Source organism: Alligator mississippiensis, chromosome 5, assembly GCF_030867095.1.
Source record: "Alligator mississippiensis isolate rAllMis1 chromosome 5, rAllMis1, whole genome shotgun sequence".
In the NCBI taxonomy this organism is placed as follows: Eukaryota; Metazoa; Chordata; order Crocodylia; family Alligatoridae; genus Alligator; species Alligator mississippiensis.
Window position 1 is genome coordinate 127,167,157 of NC_081828.1, and position 16,730 is coordinate 127,183,886.

At 38.9% G+C, this 16,730-nt stretch overlaps 1 protein-coding gene across 2 annotated transcripts in view; it reads left to right on the forward strand.

Moving 5' to 3' along the window:
* Positions 1-16,730, forward strand: part of AOAH (acyloxyacyl hydrolase) — a 173,102-nt gene that overhangs the window by 105,037 nt on the left and 51,335 nt on the right. For both annotated transcript variants that reach the window (XM_006275476.3, XM_019483408.2), the window contains exons 13-16: positions 1,698-1,789; positions 3,968-4,050; positions 11,141-11,177; positions 15,400-15,474. In XM_006275476.3, the coding sequence (XP_006275538.2) occupies positions 1,698-1,789; positions 3,968-4,050; positions 11,141-11,177; positions 15,400-15,474 (287 nt within the window). The remainder of the gene's footprint in view (positions 1-1,697; positions 1,790-3,967; positions 4,051-11,140; positions 11,178-15,399; positions 15,475-16,730) is intronic.

Genomic DNA, 16,730 nt, shown 5'->3' on the forward strand with positions numbered 1-16,730 from the left:
AATCAGGCACAGCGATTCGATTAATTGATTTGGATCATTGTCCCCAATTTGATTCGGCTGAATCAGAATCTGAAGTTTCGATGGGAAGTTCTATCTGCCCCAGCATTGCAGCATTCACAAGCTGCCTGGTACCTTGAGGTATGTAGAAAAAACATTTAAAGCTGTGTCTATGTCTGAATCATTGCATCTCTCTGAATCGATTTGGAGGGTTCTGATTTGATTCAGAGACATTAAAGGGTCTCCTGATTTGATTTGGATTTGGAGATTCAGCCGCCAAATCAGCACAGGAACCAGCACGGGTTCGTGGCAGGCAGATCGTGCCTGGCCAATCTAGTCTCTTTTTATGACCAGGTTACGAAATGCCTGGACACAGGAGGAGGGGTGGATGTCATATACTTAGACTTCAGGAAGGCCTTCGATACGGTATCCCACCCCATACTGGTGAACAAGTTAAGAGGCTGTGACTTGGATGACTACACAGTCCGGTGGGTGGCGAATTGGCTGGAGGGTCGCACCCAGAGAGTCGTGGTAGATAGATCGGTTTCGACCTGGAAGGGTGTGGGCAGTGGGGTCCCACAGGGCTCGGTCCTTGGACCGATACTCTTTAATGTCTTCATCAGTGACTTGGACGAGGGAGTGAAATGTACTCTGTCCAAGTTTGCAGATGACACAAAGCTATGGGGAGATGTGGACATGCCGGAGGGCAGGGAACAGCTGCAAGCAGACCTGGACAGGTTGGACAAGTGGGCAGAAAACAACAGAATGCAGTTCAACAAGGAGAAATGCAAAGTGCTGCACCTAGGGAGGAAAAATGTCCAGCACACCTACAGCCTAGGGAATGACCTGCTGGGTGGCACAGAGGTGGAAAGGGATCTTGGAGTCCTAGTGGACTCCAAGATGAACATGAGTCGGCAGTGTGACGAAGCCATCAAAAAAGCCAATGGCACTTTATCGTGCATCAGCAGATGCATGACGAATAGGTCCAAGGAGGTGATACTTCCCCTCTGTCGGGCGCTGGTCAGACCGCAGTTGGAGTACTGCGTGCAATTCTGGACGCCACACTTCAAGAAGGATGCGGATAACCTGGAGAGGATCCAGAGAAGGGCCACTCATATGGTCAAGGGCCTGCAGACCAAGCCCTACGAGGAGAGACTAGAGAAACTGGACCTTTTCAGCCTCCGCAAGAGAAGGTTGAGAGGCGACCTTGTGGCTGACTATAAGTTCATCACGGGGGCACAGAAGGGAATTGGTGAGTATTTATTCACCAAGGCGCCCCCGGGGGTTACAAGAAACAATGGCCACAAGCTAGTAGAGAGCAGATTTAGACTGGACATAAGGAAGAACTTCTTCACAGTTCGAGTGGCCAAGGTCTGGAATGGGCTCCCAAGGGAGGTGGTGATCTCCCCTTCCCTGGGGGGTCTTCAAGAGGAGGTTAGATGAGCATCTAGCTGGGGTCATCTAGACCCAGCACTCTTTCCTGCTTATGCAGGGGGTCGGACTCGATGATCTATTGAGGTCCCTTCTGACCCTAACATCTATGAATCGGGCCAAATCTCTGCTAAATCAAATCTGCAACTGATGTTTCGCACAGCCCTACTAATTAGCAAGTATTCTAAGTTAGGAATAATATTTGATTCTGCAAATGGGGTTTTATTTGTGGGAACCAAAACATTTTAATTTTTTTAATTGTCTTTCAGCAAGTATTTTCTGATCTTCCACTGGCTTTTACCAATGAGCTTGACTGGCCCCAGTTTTCAGGGATCACTGGATTTCTGAACTCCACCATTGGGTAAGTTAATAGAAGGCTGACGTCAAATTTTAGCATACCTTGAAGACCAATAAATAAAATACAAAGCAAAGTTAAGAGAGAAGAATCCAGTACTTGCATGGAAAAATATAAACATTGCTATGCTCTGCCTCTGCTCTTCTTAAAGTCATAAAAACTCTCTCTCTCCCTTATCCTAGATATATACATTAATGCATGTGTTTCTAGCCAATCCTCATGGTATTCAGGGTGGATTCCAGAGCTGGTCACATTTTTAATTAGAAATAAATTATTTTTTAGGGATTTTATTGCTGTTTAAACTAAAAGAAATTGCAAATTTTGGATTTTTGTTTTCTTACTGAATTTTTTTTTTCTCCTGTTGAATGCAATAGAATAAATTAAGTTTTGGGTTTATTTCCAGCATGGTCCTACCTTAAACTTTTTTTCTTTCCCTGTTTTCCTTTTCTATTTTCACAATATTAAAGAGACTTGCAAAATCAAGACTACAGTATTTTTAAGAAAAAGCATTCTGAGTTTTGCAATTTTAAGTATAGTTCTGAATGAAATGAATGGGCAGAGTTTGAATAATGAGAATAAACTTGCAGAATAACTATGATTTTTTATATGATTCTGAAAATTAAAGCACAGAACAATCCAGAACATCCACGTTCTTCAAAACCCTATTTACCAAATAACAACATCCTTCATTAACTAAATACTGCATTCTTTAACCAGTGCATCCAGTCTGCTTTCCATCATATGCTATACTGAAGGCTTTAAAAAGTTCATATGTTACCATTAAATCTTCCTTGTGGTTAATGCTCAGTTTTATCTCAGGTTTCTATGTAGAGCATCCTTTTTGCTTTCGAGACTTATCATGGTTTTATAACTGCACTGCTCATTGTTTGCCATTCTCCAGCCTAGGCACTTAGTTTATCCAAGTTCTTCATATATAAGTTCAAACACAAAATCAACAGCCCCAGTAGGGATTAAAATGTTTTCAGGGCTCTGGAAATGAGTTTTATTTTCAACTTTCCTTTGGGCAATTCTGCTTCGGAAGGATTTTTATTTTTCTCTACGCTGCAAAGTAAAGGGGAAAACTAATCAAACACAACGTGTCTTCAAATCGGTCAGTCCAAGATTTATTACTCTGGGAAATGAACGTCCTGCCAATATTTCTCATTTTTATTTACTGTTCCACAACTCTAATGAACAGCCAGACACTTTGCGTGTCAGTGTAATTGCTTTTTGTAAATGTTATCTTGAAGGTTCAATGAGCAACTAGCTGAAGAATCAGGAAAACACAGCTAAAAATATGCACCATTTGAAAGGCACTATATATTATATCAGTCTATATACAGCTTTCCATTTATGTCATCATGTTTAAAAGAAAACAAGTTTTAAGTGAACAAAGAAGAAATAGAAACACAAAGGATACAAGATTTAAATATCGAGTTAATTTTTAACTTTTCAAAACCCTCTTTGACTCTTCCTGAACTTCAGAGGATTGAATATAAAGGATATTATACTTCATTGAAAGCTTTAGTCTCACCTCATTACTATGCTATGCACCTATGGTTATTTCCTGGTCATTTACATGAAAGAGAAGGTTAAATCCTGAAATAGGCAGTGGAATATAAACCCAGAAAAATGCAGTTTTACATTTTGGTCACCCATGACTAGTTCCTATGACTTGTTGGCTCTGCTGTAGCCTGTTAATTGTGTTATATGGCTTTTCTGTCCACCTTTTAAAACTATTGTTTGCTTCCCAATTGCTGTATTTTGCTGAATCTTCCCCCCAATGTCTGTTTGAACCTCTAAACAGACCTCTAATAATAAAGTAGTCATACTTCACTTAGTTTAATTTTGAAATGCATAATTTATTAGAAATTCACTCAATGTAGTGTGAATTATAGTGCAGTGTCTATTTTCCCTTTTCTTGCATTGCTCAGGAGCATACTGAATAAAACATGCTAAATATGGAAAATGTAGGTTCAATCTTTCAAAGACTACCAAGAGCTGTTCCACTGCTTTTACGATAGTATTTCATGTTGTAGAAAATCCTATGCCCAAAAGTGTATGGGAAATCAATTAATATATTTCTTTATTAATGCTGAATGTGTCAACCCCTTTCATTAAAGCTAACTAGGTTTTTATTTGTATGATATGAATTTAGTACCTTTTGTTTTGTTATTTTTTCAGAGGCTGGACAGAATCTCTATACTTATATTTACGTAGAAGAAACCTCTGCAATCATAGAGACTTCCAGAATATTTCCAAAAATGGTACTTTAACTCATTGTTTTTAATAGATGAAAGTTTGATACTTGATGTTGTACTAATGGACAGGTCTCACAGATATTTCGAGTTGTACGTGCTGCATGCATGAAATGTGGAGAAGCAGAGAACACTGTTTAACATGGTGTTTTTTGTTTGCATTAGTCTATCTCAACTCTGAATAAGGGCTTACATAAGTTTGATTTCTTTCATCTATGCTATGACTAATGACTTCTGCTTGACTAATAATTGATGCATTTCACTGTCTAATCCAGAATTCATTTTTCTTTATCTAAATGTTTTTATTAAAAAATAATTAGATCTGAATACTAAAGGTTCTATGCTTCCAGAATTGCTAATGTCAGACAATTTTGCAGGATTATAAATTAAAATATTCTTTTTTCTTATTATGGCCAATTTTTTCCTTAACTAGAGAATAAAACTAAATAATGGCTTTGGCGATACAGAAAACTTCCATATTATGTAGCCTAGTTGGAGATTGATAGTTCTCGAAAGGGTTAAAACACTAGTCTTGAACTAAAGCTATGAAAGAACAGTCCTATAGCACCTTCCTAAACTGAGCTGAACCTTACCGTTAGTTCACAGTTATATGTCCCTCTTAAAGCAGATTGAAGGTATTTGCATTTCTTGCATTTGTGCTCCAAAAAATAAGCAATCTACTCCTTTCTCCATGTGTGCCACAGTGTAAACACAGGGAGTTGGACACTAGCTAGCTGTCCCCACATGTATGCTGTGAGGAAAGGTTCATGCCCTGTTATACAGGATATTTTGTAGTGATATTTTAGATGCTCTATGCAACTCTTTATTTACTTAAGGCTCTCATACAGCACAAATAAGGATTGTACACAGTGGGTACATCTACGCAAGACATTACTGCACAGTGGTTACTGTGCTTTTATGTAGTATTTGTATAATCAAGTACTAAATAAATGTGCAGTAACCAGTTACTGTGCAGTAGCACTGGCAAGCACCTTTTTAGTGATGCTACTGCACAGTAGTGTATTAGCACTGTTTCTGCTTTGATGTGCTACTGCACAGTATTATTTGGCTACTGCACAGTTAGTGTCTCATGTAGACATGTCCAGTGTGTGTACATAGTGGGCGTGTCTACACATGTGCATTTACCGCACAGTACAGGTGCAAATTAATACGTGCATTCCAGTACTACACAATAAATATGGTGACTTGCACTGACTTGAGCGTAAATTTGATACCTGCATCATGCAAGATTCAAATGTGCACCCAGTTAGTTGTTGAGCAGTAACATACATGTAGACACCTTACTGTACAATAACACTGTGTCTGTGGACTGATTTAGGACTAATTTTAGTCACAAGTCAGTCCACACACAGCATTAATACACCTTAACACCTGCACATGATGCCAGTCTATTCCTGCTTACTGCTCAGTGAATTTAAGCTGGCATAAATGCACATGTAGACATGCCCAGTGTGTCCTGTAGTAGCTGTACTGAAGATGACCTGGTAATTCAGGAGAATGGTTCTCACTTCCAGTGCTAAAGGTTTTGGACTCAAATCCCACAGCAGCTCTGACTGGGAAAATGCAAATAGGATCAGATAAGATGATCATAATGGTTTCTTCTCATTTTAGGAGCTATGAATCTATTTGCTGACTATAATACCATCTTTCTTAGATATCTTTTATATATATTTTTTTTTCTCTGAGGTCCTTTCTTTTTTTGTAATATCCCACACAATTTCATAAAGTGTCCTGATTAGTTCTTTATCCCTCTTTCTCCCCATTTCACATGCATATTTTTACTCTTACATTGTACATACACTACTTTCATATTATGTTGTATAAAATGAGGCATGAATGATGGGGGGCATGGTGGCACTGGCAGTGGAGGGAGCACAGCAGTCATAAGCGGGGAGCTCCTGCAGATGCTGCCAGCAGTGTCAGCAGCGGGGGAGTGGCAAGTGTCAACCAGGGGTCAGCGACCACCCACAGATCCCACTGGCACTGTCAGCGATGGAGGGAGTGGCACATGTCAATCAGGGGTCAGCAACCACCTGCAGATGCCGCCGGCTGCATAAGCAGCAGCCAGCAGCAGCCAGCAGCAATTGCTGACCACCCACAGATGCTGCCAGCAGTGTCGGCGGGGGGGCAAGGAGGGGTGGCAATTGCCCACAGGCACCATCAACCATGTTGGTGGTGCCTTTTTGTAGGGGGTGCACCACCATGCTCAGGTGCACATGCATCCCCTATGCAGGGGGGGAAAAGGTGCACCCCTTACACATCGCCAGTGAAATGAGGTGAATCTGCCTGAGCAAAATGCTCTCAAGAAAAATGAGAGGAGAATTTAGAAAGAAAAGAATCACAAGTGATAGAAAAGCTCCAGGGTATCTTCTCTCAGTGTCTTTTAATCATTTCACTGACACAGTACTGTAAAATTTCATTTTTATTGCCTTATTTGGTATAATATTTTCCCCAAATGGGGAAATTTAAATGGGCACTGTCATAATATTAAGCGTAAAAACTGACTACCAAGCCCACACTGGCCCCCTTTGGGAGAACTTAACCCTCCTGTCTAGAACAATGGTTTCTAGTACTAGAAATATGAAATGAAAGAAGAGACTTTAAGTTTACAATACAGAAATCAGTCCTCTCTATCACAGAGCTAAGACCTGTCGAGTACTGAAAGTGCTTACTATCTCTAGGAACTATGCAGCACATCACAGGATCAAGCCCATAACATTCAAGCTAGGGTTTGTTTAGTATATAGCTCACAGAAAACCATGTGATGCCTTTTCTTCATATTGTCATCACGGAAATGAAAACAAATAGAAGGGAAGGGCTGCTCAAGGTAAGAGCTTCCAGCTGGGCACAGACTCAATCAATGGGAGATCAATTTTTTGAATTGCCAGCTTTGACAGTTCTCCTTTAAAATTCAGTCTCTGGAGATTGAAAGCAAAGTTGGGAGAGACAAAAAAGAAAAACAGCCATTAAAAACATGTCTGTCAAAATGCTACTGAGAAACTTCTATAACTGTAAAGTTTCAGGTGCTTAAAAGAGAGTTTATTTTTCTTCACACTGGTAGGGTTATTGGAAACTTTTCAAAATGTTTTTTTTGTCCTATGCTTGTTCAATTATGTAGCGTGCAGTATTACCTGATCATTACAAGCTGGCAAAATCCTTCACCCTGTGAGTATTGGTAGACTCTAAATGCATCAAGACTGTCATGGTTTCACTGTAAAAAAGGGTGAGGCAATTCTATGAAGGACCCCATATCTATGCATTGAGAACTGTTGCATTTTTGTCCACAAAGTAGATCAGAGCAGGAGAGAGATGCACTGCGTGGTCAGTAGCAACTTTTCTAAATAGAACAGCATCCTTTTTGTAAAGTCCAGTATCCCAAAGAACTAAAGACTGGATGTTCCCAGATGTCCAAGCTTGACATTGTATTAATTTCTGTCTGTAGAAGAGTATGAGTTAGCATTAACATGTGTGACACACCTACGAGCAGACTTGTGGTAATAACCATCTTTTCTTACAAACAACACCCCCTCAACATAATACCCACCTTGTTTTTAAAAAGCAGAATAAAGACAAAAGATTTTTTCAGAGCTGTGGCACCATATGGCTTATGTCCTGCATAAATAAAGCTGAATCCCTAGACTGATCTTCATGGGTGAATCTATGATTTTAAAAAGAGCTGAAGAGAATGAGCTAACGCACTAAAGAGGCTGTGAAACAGAGAGACCAGGCTAGCTAGCAAACAGCAATATTGCCCTAAGTGTGGTTAGCTTAATTAGTAGATCATCAAGACTATTAAAAAGGAGAGACTATCATTAGCACTTGTAGAGTGAAGAACAATGAGTAGGGGATCTACCCAACTCCAGGAAATGGCCAGCCAATTTCACAGGGCCAGCCAATATTTTTGTGGGCTGATTGTGGTGGGGTGCACCATGCCTCTGATTGGCTAAGAAGCTTGTGTGGCCCTGCCACTTGTTGCTGATTGGTTGTGAGGGCTGTTCATCATGTGGTCCCACCCCTCACTGCCAATTGGTGTGTGGGGGGGGGACTTCATGATGGGCAGCCCTCTCAGCCAATGAGTGGCAAGGGCCAGGGGTGGTAGCCATCTTGGGTTCCCCTTCATGTCGGCAGTCCCACCTCCCCCCTTGCTTCCTGGCAGGCTGCTCAGCCGGGCCACAGTGCTATGAGGACTGCTGGCTCCATCTGGGGAGCCAGCATTTTATTTTCAGTAAGTTGTTTTTTTCCTGCAGATTTTGCAGGCATTGCCCAATTTCACAACCATGAAGTCAATTGGCCATGAATCATTAAGCCAATTTTATCCCTCAGCTGCCTCACCAGGGTCCTTCCAACCCCAGGCAGAAAATCAGTTTCGCAGCTTCATACACACACCCCAATCTTGCAGGGCTGATTTTGAGGGAAGGGTGTGTGTTGTATGCAAAAAGATATGGTAGTAAGGTTTTACAAATAGAAAGATACAAACACATTATAACTAAAAATGATAAACATTCACCAAATCATCCCTAAGATAGTTTATCTATGATGTATATGGCACACAAAGATACTGTATAATAAAGGATTAATTGGGGGTTGTTTGAAATGGCCTACATAGCTCACCAGTGGCTTTATAAGATGTTTAATATATGAAGTAAGTTAATAATTCATGACGAATCATTTTCTTTGTTTGTGTCTCTTTTTTCTGTTTGCATATCATCTGTAAACAGTTTACAATTCTAGCTTATTTGATCTACAAAAATATTTGCTGAGTAATTTCTACAAATAATTCTTGAATTGTTGCTTATTCACAAGCAGTGAATTGTGCTTATTAAATATTTGATGTCTTAACATTTAAGCTTTTTAAAATGGACCTCTGGGTTATATATAATGTTTTTGTTTCCTGATGGGATGGGTGCAACTCCTAGAATGAGCTTTCTAGCATGAATACTCACAATTATGAATTAGATACTTGCTTTTCTGCAGTATTATTTAAAAATTGCTGTTTAGGTAGAACATTTATGCCCATAAAATTGTTTACAAAAAAAATGAATATGAGAGAAATGTGAACACAGTGAAAATAAATTCTCTTAAAATTTCAAGCTAATAAATGGCATCTGTAGTCAGATCTTTACTGCCATATTCATACAGCCACCTCTCCCATCCATCATTCTGTTACATACATAATGCATTTGGATAATGTATGTATTTTGCAAGCAACAAGTTATCATCCGTTTCTTTATAATTCTCTGGTGGGATTTTTGAGGGAGTTTTTTGCTTTCCCCTAGCCCTGTTTAGGGGATTTTTTATCTTTGACAAGAAAAGCAGACATACTAGGCTTGTTACCTTGACCTCTGCCCCACTGAATGTTAAAGCACCAGATGGCAGCTGAGAATATATAATCATATATAATGCTTTCCATTGACGTGCTTCTAAGCACCTAAACTCATGGATGTAATATAGCTTTTGTTACTCGTTTATCATCCGTTTATTAATATGTCTGTAATATTTGTTCTTTATTAATGAGATCAAAAATGTGTGATTGGCATTTTGAACTTCTAGCCTCAGAAAGACGCAAAGACACCCTGGCAAGGTGGATATCATGATCTAGACTCTTCTGAGTTTTAAATGGAACAAGGGATGTAAAACAGAAGGAAATGCAGCTAGTGTTTCACCCCACATCTTACTGAAGGAGTGGAGCTCTAGCAATCCTATGAAATCCTATAGAAATACAGGAAAGAGTCAAACTTCCTTTCAGTCTCATGGGTTCAGATTACCTGATACACAAAGGACCGCTTTCTGTGGTTGAAATGTGATACCCATGAGTAGTAATAACGAAGGAGCAATTTAAAAAATGCAAAGTGGTACTGTTTCTACTTTTGTTCATAGATCTTTCACTCACCTAGTCCAATACACACGTTCAGTAAAGCTTCATCCATGACTCTTCCATTCAAGTCACAGAACAGAGTTTGACTTATTAAGAAGTCAAGAAAAAAAGAAAATAAAGAATGGGATGAGGGTTGGAGAATAGCACAGCAAGAGGGAGGGAAAACAGGCAAAAGGAGAGAACAGAAGAAAATACAAATGAAAGCAAGCCTCTGAAGGGCTTTTATACATTACATTAAAGAGATTTTGCAGTCATCAGATTTTCTGCCTTTATTGTTCTCCGCCTCCAAGGTAACCTTATTTTGAACAAAAATATTCCATTCAGCTACCATTTTGCTGCCACTACTTGCACAGCCTATTGTAGTACACAGAGTGACAGAAATTACAATGTGGAATGATGGAACTGTTAAGACACTGATTTAGGGAACTAGTTAAATGTATAGCTTTTAAGTCCTTGCTTGCAGTTTTGAATGTGCTTAAATACTTCCCTTAATACTTTCCTATTTCAGGGCCTGCATGAGGTCCTCATTATAAATAACCATGGGAGTTTTGCTCTGACTTTCTTTGTTCATACTGGAGGAAGAAAGTATACACCAAACAATTTAGGTGAAATGTCATTGATATACATAGTTACCCCATATATCATGAAAGGTACTGTTGGCATAGCCCCATTTTTCATGTTTGTCACTCATAATATTGCATAGCTGTGAGCCATTAATTCTCATTAATAGTGAAAGTGATTCACTTTTCAGTTTATCATGGAAGTTAAAAGTAGATTAACCAAAGACAAATAGGATTGGCTAGTTTATGTCCCAGATCCATAAACTGCCAACTCTGAATTAAAATCCAGATCCAAAGGACCCAAAGTTCAGAAATGGTTTGAGCTACAAAAGTTCCTGGAACTGCTTTGTGCAGGGAAGAAGAAAACAGATCTAGTTATTTGTTTATATGTCATGTTCACCAGAGAGTGCTCAGATCAGTTTACAATAAAAATTGAGATAACTTATAAAAACAGATAAAATATAAATATAGAACAGTGTATTTTGCTTTGCAATTTTATTCCCTTTTAAATGCTATAATCCAAAAGAAAGGTCATGGAGACCGATTGAGCTCATAGTATTAGATCGCTAAAATGAATTTGATTTTCTGTTGTTTTAGTCATCTTGGACTATTTCTCTTACACCCACTATGTTTGATCACCTAGGTGGTTCCTCCCATAATCTCCTGGACTTAATGAAAAGGTAAGCATGTCATGAATTGGAACAATGGATGCAGGTACAGTAATTAGTCTGAATTTTACATTCTAAAAACAAAGCAAAACACTGTAATGAATATGCCAGCTGACGGTGCTAAATGACTTAAAATGCACTGACACATCATATTTGAAGAATTGCAAGCTTCATGAACATTAAATAATCAATTTTTATTTGATTAGTCTCATACTTGGGGCCTAGAATAAAGCACACAGCAGTTGATGTCTTTCCACTAAATACGAAAGAACTTTGAATAGGCATTTCCATCATATTTACTCTGCTGTAAACTGATCTACATTGACTTCAGTGGACCTACTCTTAATCTATACCAGTGTAAACAAGTTATTGATAAGGCCCTTTATCTTACTAGAAACTTATTTTGTGAATGCGATTTCTAAATGTTATCTTTGTAAAATTGAGTGATTGTTAGATGAAAAATTAATTCAAGTGAAAGGTAGTTTGAGCTGGGATAGAGGAGCCCTAAGTTACATCACAGCTCCCACATCCCCAGATCTGTCAAAGATGATACATAGGGCACAGTCAGAAATGACAATTTTTGCCTGATCTGGCCACAGATCAGTAAAAGTGATCAGAAACTAATTCAAATCTGTAACATGACAGAAATTCAGCGCACATAAGCCACTTTCAAAGTGGCTGAAACTGGTTTAAGATAAATCTGGATGGATGTAGTATCAGATTTAACTAATTTAGGTTAAATCTGTGTATTGAATTTCTGTCCCAGATCCCCTCCAGGTTCAAGTTAACTCACAGTCCCACAGCATCCCAGAATGTTTTGCACCAACCCCACAAAACACTCCTCCCCCCTTGCAGGGTGGGCAGGCTAATCTTGGCTCACTCTTGCCTGTTCCAGTGGAGCAGGGATGTGTGTTCTAGTGCCCTCCAGCTTCTGCTCTGGACCACTGCAGGCATGTGGCTGCATTTCTGGAATCAAATGTGAATGTCTGTTCACTTGCTTATTAGTTCAATCTACACATCTTAGACTAATCTGTGAAGATTGAATTGATTCAGTCTTGGGCTTTTTGACTACCAATACATAGCCCTATTGGATGGCTGGATAGAAGGGCTAAGTTGAGTTGCTAAGGACACAAAGGGCGCATCTACATGTGCATTTAAGCACGACTAAATTTAATGTGCATTAAGCTAATGCGCGTTAAGCAATTTTTGGCAGGAGTCTATGTGCAGGGACTTAGCACTAAAGTTAGTACCAGGTCCTTGCAGCCCTGCCATGTACACAGTGGCTAAAGTTAGTGCTGGGTCATGTCTACCCGTGCATTAATGCACTTTAACTAATCATGCCTAAATTTGATGCCTGCATTTGCAGGTATCAAATTTAGGTGTGATTAACCTAATTTTGCCATTTTTAATGCACATTAAGGGCACATACATGTAGATGTGCACCCATAATGCATACTAAATTAAGCTAATGCGCATTAACGAGTCTTGTGTAGATGCTCCCAAAGAGTTCTATCTCATGAGCCAGAGGGCCATTCATTAGCTGAAGGTGCATGTCTGTCAATGACTTCTACTCCATTTCTTTCCTGCTATGGAAGATCTCTGCAGTTCTTCTGAGCTGTGTCTGCTTGTAAGTATGCTTACAGCCTCCACCACCCAATTGTTTGCCTTTTCATTAATAGCAAACCACCACCATTCCTTTTCAGGAACCTCCACCACCCAATTGTTTGCCTTTTCATTAATAACAAACCACCACCATCCCTTTTCAGGAACCTCCACCACCCAATTGTTTGCCTTTTCATTAATAGCAAACCACCACCATCCCTTTTCAGGAAGAAAGCAGCATTACCGCAAAGCAGTTGCTATTCCTGGCTGCATGCAGTTGGCCCCTGTACTGGAAGGCAGCTAGGGAACAAGTACTGCCCATCTTGTTCCTTGCATTTGTGCAGCTACATAGGGCCTACGCTAATCTAAATTTTAGTAAATAGATATATGTTACACTGTACCTTGATGCTGAGTATACTTGGAATCTGTCCAGTCAATAAGGGAAAAATATCTTGGACCTCAAGATCTTAATTAAGTACATCTTGCTTGTAGTCCTTCGTACTTTCAAATGTATGGAACATCAGCAAGAGCATTCTACCTGCTCATTATCACCATAGCACATAAGAAGAGAACCAGGGTCTTTATGAGCAAAGATCCAAACCATATACTGATAAATCAAAGAAAATGGCACAAGGGACTTTGACTAAAGCTGGTAAAAAGGTGGACGTTTCTATTTCTTGGGAAGATTTAACATTTCAAAATCTGTGTCCATTCTGGTTAAGGACAAAATCAAATTGTATCAGTTTCCCACACAATGAGAATTGTGAAAAAATAATATTTCAGAAAGTTTCCTTTTTTGAATTCCAAAATTTCATTTAGAATGTTATGAATTTTTATTTGTTTTTATTTTTACATTTTTTCATGATATATCAGTAGTTCATATTACTGATGCATCTCATTCTATACTAGTCAGGATATTCCATTACTTGAATATTATTTTATTTTTAAAAGTAATTAAGGGCAGCTTCTGCTTAGTGTTGACTAAAACATCTTATCTGTTTTTCTAGAACAGTGTCGCCTGTAAAAAAAAAAACAACTGGGTATTCTTAGTGATTTTAAAAATTAACATAAAATTTAAAATAAGTTTCAAAGTGCCATACTATAGCTTATTATGCATTAATACTACTGAGTGGGTATATCTACATGTACAATTAATGCCATTTGAACTTGAGCCCAGGACCACAACACGTTGAGCTGGGATGAAGCAGCCCTGGCTGGCAGGAGGTGCTGGGGGTCAGCCTGCTATCCTGATGATGCTCCTGACCATATCAACGTGCTGTGAAGGGGCTGGTTGGGGCATGAGGGTGCTCCAGTGTGGTGCTAGCTGGCAGGCAACCCCCTGCACTGAAACATCCTCATGCCCCAGGCAGCCATGCCAACATCTACATGTGCACTGTTGTGGAGTAAAAATCTCTGCAGCAGGATAGTACTCCTCTTTACAAGTACTATCCTGCTGCCGAGTTCATTAGTTTACTCTAGTTTAAGAGCCTTGCACGTGTAGATGCGAGATGTTTACTGTGGAGCTAGTCTACTGCACAGTAAATGTCTCATGTAGATGCACCCAGTTAGTAAGAAACAATATAAAATAAGGAAATCAATGTAAGAAATTAATACTCAAAACAAATTTGAAATTCCAAACTGAAACCCTGAAAATTTTCAAATAAAATATTTTTCTTAAATAAAACTTTTTTTCCTTTAAAATATTTTCTGTTTACATTTTTACTGAAATTAACACTTTTTTTCCAAAATACTTCAAAACAGTTTGGATGAAAATAGCATTTTTCATTGAAAAATACTGACCAAAATCTGACCAGCTCTATTTTTACCTACTTCTCTAAAAGTATGGCATATTCATGAAAAATGGCAGTGCATAAAATGTAAAAGTTATTGTTCCTTGGTCTCTTCAGATTTGATTTACCAATGAAAAATGTGTGTGTTGGATGGTGGGGGGTGTTGTGAGTTTGTTTTTTCTATTTCTCTCTTTCTGTGAACTGGTTCCAGAAAAGTCATTGAAATCTAAACTCTGTGTGGGAGTGGAGAATCAGGTTCTAACACAAATATCTGTTTGAGTTTACTATTCTGGGTTTTGGGTTGCAGGCCAGACCTAAAGCAAGAAAGGGTGTGGTTTAAATTCCTATGATATTTAAAAGTTTGAAAATTTGTTTGAAATTTCCTCTGCTCTGAGTGATAATCTTGGTAGTTTAGCTCTTAAGACTTCAACAGCGTCTAACTCAAAACCATATCCTAATTTGATCTTAAACCCAAAACTTTATATGAGCAATCTTTAGTCCAACATGGCCTCTAATTAGCCCAACATGACCCTCATCTCTAATTGAAATTGCTGATTAAAATATTTTGATCTTAGTGAAAAGGAGGTGGAACACCAGCTGGTAAAAGAATGGTGAGCCAAATATGCAAAGGGAAAGACAATTTTGAAAATATCTGAAAATGTTATCAAATTATAAGAGTATAGCAAAACCAGATTTATAACCATTCAAGAGTAGCTTAAGCATAAAATAAATACTTCAAAAAGTTCTGTCATGGACACATTGTGTAATTCAAGTTGAGAATGTCTTTCACCGTTAATCTTGCTACTTTATCTATTTCTTTATTTATTTTTTTATATTTTTAGCTTGGCTAGAGATCATGTCTTGGACAATCCAGCCATAGTTATCTATTCTGTAATTGGGAATGATGTCTGCAATGGGTAAGGTTCAACAAACCAAACTAATGTTTATATTATATGTCTTTTTTAAGAGTCTTCTTATGAGTCAAGCCTTTCCATGTTGTTATTTTTTTCTTTCTCCTCACTACATTTGGCTTTGTTGCTTTCTCTGCTGAAACATAGTACTTTCATGGTTACTGGGGCTAGAGAAATTTCTGACTTCTTGGTAACAAGTGATCTTGCAATAGCTTTGTTGCCAAAGCTAGCTTTGCTCCCCTCTTCTATTATTAGAGGACCTTCTGCCTTGACACTAATCACCAGTACTGCCAAAGTATCTATGTGCTCTCCTGCTCAGGCTAAGGGAGCAATTCAAGAGGATGGTAGGATACCTACAAGGACAAATTAGCCTTTTGCTTTTGAGCCTTGCCTATTTCTGAGCACTGCAGAGAGGTATTGTTCATTCCTTCATTTTGGTCTCATTCACCCTATGAGTATGACAGGGAATCTTGGAAACATCTTCATAAACATAGACCCCTGGTGACTAATAGGGAACACTTACAGCGGGCATGTCTATGCATGTATGTACGCCGGCTTAAAGTTACTGTGCAGTAAATGGGAATAGACCGGCACCTACATGTGCAGACATTAAAGCACTTTAATGCTATGTGTAGACTGGCTTGGGACTAAAGTTAGTCCCAAGTCAGTCTACATACACAGTATTACTGTGTAGTAAGGCATCTACATATGTGTTACTGCACAGTAACTAATTGGCTGCAAGTTGCCATGTTGACTGCACTGTACAGGCATGCATATGTAGACCCACACCCATACTGTGCAGTAATTTTGGTTACTGCACAGTAAATGTGCACATGTAGATGCACCCAGTGGTATTCATCCTAGCATTTTACTCCTAAAATGTTTGATTTGGCTTAGCTATAGCTACAGAACAGAGTCTGTACATCTCCCTCATTCTACTAATGCAGTGGTTCTCAACATTTTTAGACTCATGGTGGCCCTTGGAAAATGTGAGGTCTTAGTTTTCGCTCATTTTTTGACTACAGAAAAAAATCAGAGCAATTTTTCTATTGCAAAGAACTAAGAAAGACTGCAACAGGTCAGAATGGTTTTAACACTAAGGATTCCTATTTGAAATCTCTGGGTTTATCTTGTGAATCACATGAAGGTGTTTCCACACCTAACAGCGCTAGCATTGCTTGGCACACTGCAGCACCTTTCAAAGGCACCCCAGGGTGTCATGGCACCCTAGTTAAAAATCACTGTACTAATAATTTTGTTAT